The 9,280-nt window shown below is 45.1% G+C and overlaps 3 protein-coding genes across 4 annotated transcripts in view; 2 read left to right on the top strand and 1 right to left on the bottom strand.

The window, feature by feature from the left end:
• Positions 1–1,212: 1,212 nt before the first annotated feature.
• LOC113208316 (cation-dependent mannose-6-phosphate receptor) lies at positions 1,213–2,911 on the bottom strand. The gene is made up of 6 exons (XM_026425269.2): positions 2,626–2,911; positions 2,299–2,450; positions 2,015–2,130; positions 1,775–1,929; positions 1,567–1,693; positions 1,213–1,487 (listed from the first exon to the last, which is right to left on the bottom strand). Exons 1-6 carry the CDS (start codon positions 2,763–2,765, stop codon positions 1,380–1,382), a joined length of 798 nt encoding a protein of 265 aa, XP_026281054.1. The 5' UTR covers positions 2,766–2,911; the 3' UTR covers positions 1,213–1,379.
• On the top strand, positions 2,901–4,854 carry LOC113208315 (bridging integrator 3). Of its 2 annotated transcripts, none has more exons than XM_026425268.2 (6): positions 2,901–3,142; positions 3,298–3,405; positions 3,490–3,664; positions 3,751–3,900; positions 3,986–4,162; positions 4,318–4,854. In XM_026425268.2, the coding sequence occupies exons 1-6, from the start codon at positions 3,135–3,137 to the stop codon at positions 4,549–4,551; spliced, it is 852 nt and encodes a 283-aa protein (XP_026281053.1). In that variant the 5' UTR covers positions 2,901–3,134; the 3' UTR covers positions 4,552–4,854. The 2 variants fall into 2 exon arrangements, with proteins under 2 accessions (XP_026281053.1, XP_052127052.1); XM_052271092.1 differs by having other exon boundaries at positions 2,901–3,152.
• A 144-nt stretch (positions 4,855–4,998) lies between these two features.
• Positions 4,999–9,280, top strand: part of LOC113210312 (prolactin-releasing peptide receptor-like) — a gene marked incomplete in the record, with an annotated part of 126,780 nt that continues 122,498 nt past the window's right edge. The window contains 1 exon segment of the mRNA XM_052271091.1: positions 4,999–5,234.

Below are 9,280 nucleotides of genomic sequence, written 5' to 3'. Positions count from 1 at the left end.
GCCTATCGCCCCTGGCCACGGCGCCTTACGAGCCGAGCGAGTAGGCAAACCGCCCGCTCTCGTGCATGCGGTACAGCATAACTACAGAAGTGCGCGGGGTGAATCAGCCACCTGGTATAGTGAGTTTGAGTGGACGTATCGACATAATTTTCTCTTCTCTCAAACACCCCAAAAATCAGTGTGAAAGTCGAAATTTCGTCTAAATAGAGGCTGTCATCTCCCAAATTATCCCCGGAGACGACAATAATTTTTCATCGGAAGAGGCGCTAGTCTCGCATCCATGCAACTACGATCTCCTTTTGCTCCGAACCTGGAACAGGAGGTTGAAAGCCAAGCAGAAGATATCCTCCCAATATGACAATTTAAACGGTACATTCACGTGAACAGCTGAAGAGGAAGAGTCAGAGTCTCTGCACCTCAGTTTCATAGTTGCAGCCAGAGAAACTAGCGAAACATTTCTACCTCTAATATCTTAATCTAAACACCTCGACAATGTCTATCTTGTACCAGGTAAGTCGTCTTTCAAAAAAAGTAATGACATTATCGTGTCGAAGTTTTGTTGCTGTACATGACAAGCTGTGAAGTAGTTGGTGGAACATGGACTAGGTTAGAAAACATGATGAATATTGATTTGTGGCGTTTAAATTAAGACCCCAACAATATTATTTGCCCTATTTTAAACTATAAATTAAAAAGTATGTGATATAGTTACCACACATCAGTAATTTTATCAATGTGGAGCAAACTTTTTCAATATTGTATCTAATAGTGTCTGTCAAGGTAGTCTGTTCCCATATAGTAAATTTCAATTTTGTTCCCAACGTGTCTTGTTTATATGGGCTGAGCAGTTACGCACAATTTCTTACACGCTTCCTCTGTTGCAGCGCCGTGAACCTCCAGCTGAAGGTGAACAGGTACTGATTGGCTATCCGATGAGGACGCTTTGGAAAGATCCCCGCAAAGAAGAAAACAAACCATTGCCAATGTTGGAATCAGAAAAAGGAGCTCGCATGCCTTCTTGGGGTCAAGTATTTACTGGAACAACCATCATTGGTCTAATGGCCACCTTAAACCATTTGAGGTTGAAAGGAAAATGGTAGCTTTAATGTTTTGTCAACTTCTGATTGTATGTTTCAGTGATGTAAAGAAATTATGGTTCAATCTTGTGTGAGTTTTCTGAAACAGTCAATATGTATAATAATGTCAAATAAACAATATTAGATATGTCTTTAATTTGTGAATTATAACAGTTTTCTTATCTGTGGATAGCCCTTGGGCAGGCTGCGTTGGTTATCACATTCAATAATTTCAAAATCGGACAACTGTATCACCTATATAAAGTTCACTTGGTAAGACTATTGCAAAACAATTACTAAAGCTTACGGAGGTAAAAGAGAATCGTCGTCCCTCTCCACTCTGGGCCCAAGATTTTCCCATGAAGTGTTGTGTGTACTACTCTTCTGATGAAGAATTCGACTGCATACACCCTGAAATAAGACAAATCTCTGATCAAATGTATATCTTTTAAAAATATCATACAAATGAACAAACATTTCAGCAATTTACCTGGATGTTTTCACATACAGTTCTCCAAAAAGTGTAATTTGGTATTTGTTCCAAACCTTTGGCTCCCAAAACCAATCTCTGATAAAGCGTTCCTCCAACAATGTAGCCAAGTATTAGAAGAAGTAGCCTTCAAATTTTTAAACCAATGAATTTTCAGAAGAAATTTGATACGGCCCACAATCTTCAGTAACAGAAACACAATACTTACAGAATAGAAAATATTGTTCCTCCTCCTATTTTCTCAGGCTTATTGCACACCAACTGAGAATGAATTTCCAACATGAAAAAACAATTATTTTTCTCCTGGCTTTGTTGTGTTTTGTTGTGTTCTTGAATGACTTCTTTTATAAATCTGAGGGAATTCTTGATAAATGGAAAATATAACCAAGCATTACACAAAAGATGTGAAATCAGAGAGCATTTCATAGAAATAATGATAAACACGAACCTCTTCACTGAAATTGTGATTGCAATTAATCAATACAAATGCAACACGGGGACCACTGCAGTTACTTTTATCTGGATAGTAATCACCACTACCAAATGTCATTATCATCCAATCCCCTAAAAAAAATTAAAGTAAAACAGTGAACAAAGATGCAAGAAAATGATGGTGAGATCAGAAGTTGGACGTCAAAGAACAGAGGAAGACATTAAAAATAGAAGGATAATTTTATAAACATAAGTTTCAACGGGCTTAATTAACAACAAATTAAATATCAGAGCTATTACCTCCTTTGACAACATTTGTGTTATTAACACGCCCCAGAACGGTTGTGCCGTTTTGAAGTACACCAGCCAAACGATCTGTTTTAGAGACATTGCCACAGACTCCAACTGTATATTCTGTTCTGTAGCCAGTGTCATAACTTTCTGTTGTAAATCTGGAACAAGGTGTACTGAGTTCATCTTCACAAATATTTTGAAGGTTACAGTAATAGCTTGGGGATGCAACAGGCACAGTCATGGCAACATTATTTTCTCCCTCTTCTAAACTTTAAATGAGGAAGTTCAAGGATGTTAAATGATCAAGCACACCACTAGAATGACTTTTCTCACCCAACATCAGCTAAACCATGTAGAATCCTCGCTTCCCTGTCTGGTGAATTAAATTTAAGATCACAATATTGTGAAGAACATAATACACTTGTCAACCAATAAAAAATTGTTGCAAAACGTAAGTTTGTTTTCAGGTTCATGACTCTTCATGATACTACAAACGACACTTTGGGCTTAGAGTGTGAGAAAATACATTAATCAACTCCCATTTTCATTTTTTCCGCTCTTCTTTAAACAACCCCTTTAACCATCTTCCTTCCTTCTTTCCCCACCCCTCTCCATCCCTTTCTCCTCTTCTCCCCGTCCCCGTTATTTGCAGTAGAGGGAAAAGAAGAGTGTCTGCTTATGTCAGTTGAAGATGACAGTTCTTCAGCGTCGTTCAAGTTTAAAATGCTGACATCTTTGATCTCGAAAAATATGTATTTCTAGGTTTTAATATGCTCTGCTGAATCGAAACGATCGGATCCGATTCGACCTGTTTCATACATCTACCAGTTCCAACAACAACAATGACGTGGTATGGCGAGGTTATGTCTCTTTATTTTGACGTTTAATCGTGTTTAGTTATCCACATTATCTTCAGTTTTTACAGAATCTACTTGTACTGTGTGAAACAGATTAATTGTATTAAAAAGAATAAAACAATTTTAACATTCATATTGTAATTTTCAGGAATCCTTTAAAGAAAACATATCTGACTAATCGACCCACTCTGGCATACCCTGCTGTTTCACAAGATGAAGACAAACAGCTTGATTTACTGTTCAGAAATCTTCAAAGGTAAAAAAAAATGACAAAATAATGTGCGTTTTTCTTTTTTAATTTTTTTTTTAGGGCCTGACCCATTGTTGATTTCTGATTCAGTGTGGAAGATTCAAACCGTCGCCTGCAGAAAGAAATGAAGAGGTATCTTGAAGCAGTTTCCAATGCTGAGAAAGCAGAATTGAAACTGACATCAGATTTGAGCTCAAGTATCCTTTGTCATGAAAACAGTAATCTACGCAAATTAGTGGAGGATTATCACAGTGTCGCTGCGCAGGTTTGTATTTTTAAAACGAAATCTGACTACTTAAATTAAAATCCTATTACATTCTAAATTGTTTCTGGTGTATTTAATTTCTCTAGAAAAGTGAAGGAGCCTCAGAATTACTTCGGGTTAGCCAAAGAACCTTCCTAGAACCCCTTAAGAAATTTGGTGGTGAATTTTCTGGACTTGCAGCTGTTTTAAATTCTCATGAGCAGTTGGTGCAAGAGTGGAAAAACATTGCTACCAGGGTATGGATAAATTACATATTCTTTCTTTTGCCGTCACAGAGACTTTACAGAACTCAGAATTGTCTCTGCTTATACTTCCTGCCAGGTTAAGAAGTTAGAAGAACGAGGAGACAGAATGCCCAACACTATTGTCAAACTTGAAAAAGAAAAACAAAACTTAATAGCTGCAGCAGAAGCAATATCTTCTAGTCACAGAAGGATTACTGAGGAATTCCCAGTTTTCTTTAACAAGCGAATAGATTATATTCAGCCCACCTTGCAGGTAAATTAAGAAGCTTTAACACATTCAGTGAGGAATGACCACACCATGGTCACACCCACTTTTTTTTTTCAGTTGCCAGGATGCACAGTCACATGTTAAAATAAACAATTAAATGTATGGATCTAGTTCATAATCTCCAAAATGTTCTTTTACAGGCAATGGTGCGTGCACAGTTGGATTACCATGGCAATACAACTCGCTGCTTCACAATTTTGGTTCCAAGTGGCCCTGTTGCTTCAAACAGCAAAGATGGAAAGCTTAAGGAACCAGAGAGCACAGCCCGTCAGGTTTCTCCATCTCTGTTACCAGAATCCCAGTTTCAATCAATTATTCAAAGTAAATTTGCTGATATTCATTCTTTGTCTATTGTCAAGAACTCATCTAATTGATTGGCACTCTGCTCATAAGCTTACATTTTTTCTTGAGACTGCTGAACCAAGTGCTGAACTTGGGAACTGGTGGTATATGTGCACCAGGTTCTCCCACATATTTCTGATATGAAACTTTGTAACCAGTTACCATATTATGTATTTTTAGTCAGTATCCACTGCCAAAGCTTAGAATATTGTATCTACCTGTATATCTTCTTCTCCGTTTTTTGGGGGGGTCGGGGTGGGGGCGATGTTGTTATTTTGTTGAGTTATAATCTCACAACGTACTATTCTGCAATAAACCAATTATTTTTACAACGACACCTGTTCACATAATTACCTCACTCTCTGCGCTCCCACTGCTGCTCACTCGCTCGGACTGGCCGGGCTGGGCGGGCGGCGCGCGCGGCCGCCTCTGCGAGTCGAGTCGCACGGGCGCGTGGTGGGCGGCGGCGCAGTCGCGCGCTCGACGTCGAGCCGGCAGCAACCACAAGCACTCCTGCGGAGGCCAGCTGGGGGAGCGCCGAGTCCGCGCCGTCCGCCCGGGCCCTCCGTGCGCAGCGACGCGCCGGACCCACCCCGGCGGGGTGAGGGAGGGACTGCCCGACCTGCTGCTAGCCCAGCCGAGCCGCTGTCGCCGCTGTCAACACAGCTGTCGGCGCGCTGTCGCTGTCGGGAGCCGCGGGCCGGGCCTTCACCAGGTGCGTAGTGCCGCAATGGCAATGCCATTCATTTGTCGCCAAGAGCCCTGCACAGAGGGAGGTGCGGCGAGCTGCCCCCTCTCACCTGTCGAAGAAGGGGTCTAGCTCGCGTAGCCTGCTCAGTGCAGAGGTGGCTCTACCGCCGGCCGAGCCTGGGGCTCGCCTAGGCCAGAGGAACAACAACACCGACGTCGACTTCTAAAACGGAAACCATAGAGGCTGCGTAATAGGGTAATCCGCTACAGGAAAACAGGAATCTAGATAAGTAAGGAATGCCTGCTCGATCCGTTTCCTTCGGCGTGCTCATTGGCTGGACAGACCGACGTCATCGTCTGCCAATCAGCGTCCAGGAGGGAACAGCAGTCATGCTTTCCTTCTTTGGGTTCCGATTGTCATGACGCTGAAGTTGCCATTAAACTCGACGATTGTAAACAATACGCCGATTTCCTACAGGTGTATTAAACGTAGCGTCGCCGCGCTGCACCAATACTTGTTTGTTTCCTCCGATTCCACCTTTCTGTCTTTCGTTGCCGTCCGTCGGGAGCGCCCCTTCGGCGCCGACCCTACGACACGACACACATCGTGTCCCGCACGGGGGGTGCTGCTCGTGTGCGTTCAGTTGGCGGTGGTGGTCGCGCGGGCCGAGTGCTGGCCGCGGCGCGGGGACCGGAGGGGACCACTCCACTCCCGCTTTACCCGCTTCCGGCTTCATTAGCCGGGAGGTCGGCAGGTCAAACGCGACCTCACGTTCCTGTAATATGCAGCTGTGTGCCCGGCTGGGGCTCGGCCGTCCACCGCACGCCGTAATGTGTTCCCCGCCGCCCCCGCCGGCCCCCGCCCCTGCCCACGCTCCCGCGCCCCCCACCCACGCCCCTGCCCACGTCGCGTCCCCGCCACTCTACCCGTTACCTTTCTGCCACGAGCAGCGGAGGACCCTCCCGAAATGTGATAACGTTTGGCCCGAGCTAGTCGGCATCATGCGACCGTCGTGCCCGCAAGCGGCGAGCTTTCGCGGAAAGCTGGGCGCGCGCAGCGGACGCAGCTAGGAAAGGAAGCGCTCTCGCGGAGCCTTTGCTCTGCAGCGCTCTCTGCAGCCTCGAGGCGACGACGTGGGCAGCGGGCGTGTGCCGCGACCACCCGTGGCGGCGGCCGGCGGCGCCCCAAAAAAAGAACATACGCCACGTGCTGCCGGCCTAGTAGTGGACGGGGTACAATATCATTAGTGGCAAATAATTCGCACGCGATGCCGCTTTGCACACGGCTACTTATGGCCAAAACAAAGGATTTGACCCGCAGAGGCATCAAAAATTTCCCTTAGGGAAAATTCTACAGGCCTTCAAAATTACCATTGCGCCTTAAGGGAGGTCCGGGTAGGCAACCCGGCGCACACTAGCCGCGTTTTCGCGCTCCCGCCGCCCTTAAACGCCAATATCTCGGCCAAAAATGCATATTTTTTGATAAACTTTTTTTTCATTTGAAAGAGGAGGTTTCAAGGAACATTTCTAGCTGCCGTACGCGACTCTAAGTATCATAGATCGGACGGGAAGTGGAGCCAAAGATGAAATATCGTGCTAAACGACATCGTTGCGTTCAAGGGCCCTGGAACCACCCTGGAATGGCACCTGGACTCGCAAACAGAGTTGGATCCGAAGCAGAAAAGCCTGGGAAACACGCTCATGCCAAAATATTTGCGATTGCTGCGGCAGAACATCGAGTAATTGAAGTTCAAAGTTACAGAAACGTCCGCCAGGCTCGCGCCGGCCGGGCATAGCCCGGTTGCGGCCGCGGTACGCCAAAGCAAAACTGCAAATTGTGATGAAAGTAAGGCACTACGCGTACTTGTTGTCTAGACCCATCAGAACATTTTTGCCCGAAGCTGCTCTCGAAGTTTCATCCCTTAGGATTGGACTTTAGGGGTGGTTTTCCCGATGTGCGATGTCAGTGTCAGTTTCTACTACTTTTGGGGTGCTGATTCCAAATGTGTCATTTGTTTTGCCCCAAAAATAATTCTGACACATTTTGAACCACAAATGTCCATTATTTTGACGGTTTGGGGTAAGGTAACTGAATTTTCAACCGCCACATCTGTGCGGAGTACCATTTTCGATTTTTAGGGGATGGGGGGAGGGGGAAATGTTTTCAAAATATTAAAACTGGTATAATTTTCGACAAATATGAACCAGGAATAAACCACAAATGTCCATTATTTTGACGAAAAGTGCAGTTTTTACTAATTTTTTACTATATTGACCACAGTCATGTGTGGTGTCGTTCCCGACTAAGTTTGGGGTAAGGTAACTGAATTTTCAACCGCCTCATCTGTGCGGAGTACCATTTTCGATTTTTAGGGGATAGGGGGAGGGGGAAATGTTTTCAAAATATTAAAACTGGTATAATTTTCGACAAATATGAACCAGGAATAAACGTATCTGATGTCTATTTTAAGGTAGAATGACCGCAGACGGTGATAGACGATAGTTTGCTATGCTTTTAATTGGCATGTTTTTAACGTAATTTAGGCAAAAGCCTTGGGGCGGGAAGGGGAGGGGGGCTAAACAAGGTAGGGTGGGGTTACTTGAGTCACTTTTCTTTTCTCCCTTACCACACCTAAATGGTGACCCCGAGGTAACTGATAGGTTTTGTAAGGGTGCCGTCATGAGCCATTGACATTTTGCACACACAATCCTTGTAAAACACTATGTATATATCTCTAGATATTTTCTCACAGTTTGGAAAAAAAATCTCCCTCCTCTTTCCACCACCCCCCTAAAAATCGAAAATGGTACTCCGTACAGATGTGGCAGTGAAAAATTCCGTTTCCTTACCCCAAAATTAGTCGGAAACGAAACCGCACATGACTTTCGTCGAAAATTAGTAAAAACTGCACTTTTCGTCAAAATAATGGACATTTGTGGTTCAAAATTTGTCAGAATTATTTTTGGGGCAAAACAAATGACACATTTGGAATCAGCACCCCAAAAGTAGAAGAAACTGACACTGACATCGCAAACATCGACCAAGACACGGAAATTTGAATTTTAGGGGGTGGGGGTAAAACCACCCCTAAAGTCCAATCCTAAGGGATGAAACTTCGAGAGCAGCTTCGGGCAAAAATGTTCTGATGGGTCTAGACAACAAGTACGCGTAGTGCCTTACTTTCATCACAATTTGCAGTTTTGCTATGGCGTACCGCGGCCGCAACCGGGCTATGCCCGGCCGGCGCGAGCCTGGCGGACGTTTCTGTAACTTTGAACTTCAATTACTCGATGTTCTGCCGCAGCAATCGCAAATATTTTGGTATGAGCGTGTTCCCCAGGCTTTTCTGCTTCGGATCCAACTCTGTTTGCGAGTCCAGGTGCCATTCCAGGGTGGTTCCAGGGCCCTTGAACGCAACGATGTCGTTTAGCACGATATTTCATCTTTGGCTCCACTTCCCGTCCGATCTATGATACTTAGAGTTGCGTGCGGCAGCTAGAAATGTACCTTGAAACCTCCTCTTTCAAATGAAAAAAAAGTTTATCAAAAAATATGCATTTTTGGCCGAGATATTGGCGTTTAAGGGCGGCGGGAGCGCGAAAACGCGGCTAGTGTGCGCTGGGTTGCCTACCCGGACCTCCCGTAAGGCGCAATGGTAATTTTGAAGGCCTGTAGAATTTTCCCTAAGGGAAATTTTTGATGCCTCTGCGGGTCAAATCCTATGTTTTGACCATAAGTAGCCGTGTGCAAAGCGGCATCGCGTGCGAATTATTTGCCACTATTCGTTTCTTTGTTTGATGTACCCCGTCCACTATAGGCAAACGCAGTGCGCTTGCTGACCGTTCGCCCTCACTATACTCTCACCGCTCCTCTAGCCCCCTATTCCGCCCCCCCCCCTCGCTCCCTCCCTTAACCGCATCCTGCGCCCCTCTCTGAACGCATTTCGTCGACTCGGGTTAAAAGCCTCCGGATTAATTCGAGTGGCGGTGGTTCGGCGCGTTTTTCACAATCACATGTCTGGCTCTAGCCAATTACGCCAGTGTGCGCACCTCCGCCGCCCGCTCACCAGC

This window comes from Frankliniella occidentalis, unplaced genomic scaffold (genome assembly GCF_000697945.3).
Source record: "Frankliniella occidentalis isolate FOCC.00 unplaced genomic scaffold, Focc_3.1 Scaffold149, whole genome shotgun sequence".
Taxonomy (NCBI): domain Eukaryota; kingdom Metazoa; phylum Arthropoda; class Insecta; order Thysanoptera; family Thripidae; genus Frankliniella; species Frankliniella occidentalis.
The sequence above is the reverse complement of the archived record's forward strand: the minus strand, read 5'-3'. Positions and strand labels throughout refer to the sequence as shown.

Excerpts from the sequence above, each read along its gene's own strand:
- LOC113208315 (XM_026425268.2), top strand. Across the intron at positions 3,665-3,750 it reads ATCACAGTGTCGCTGCGCAG|AAAAGTGAAGGAGCCTCAGA; the intron begins GTTTGTATTTTT and ends TAATTTCTCTAG. Across the intron at positions 3,901-3,985 it reads GGAAAAACATTGCTACCAGG|GTTAAGAAGTTAGAAGAACG; the intron begins GTATGGATAAAT and ends ACTTCCTGCCAG.
- LOC113208316 (XM_026425269.2), bottom strand. The coding sequence starts at position 2,765 with ATGAACCTGAAAACAAACTTACGTTTTGCAACAATTTTTTATTGGTTG. Across the intron at positions 1,694-1,774 it reads GGAACAATATTTTCTATTCT|GCTACTTCTTCTAATACTTG; the intron begins GTAAGTATTGTG and ends AAAAATTTGAAG. Across the intron at positions 1,488-1,566 it reads CTGTATGTGAAAACATCCAG|GGTGTATGCAGTCGAATTCT; the intron begins GTAAATTGCTGA and ends GTCTTATTTCAG.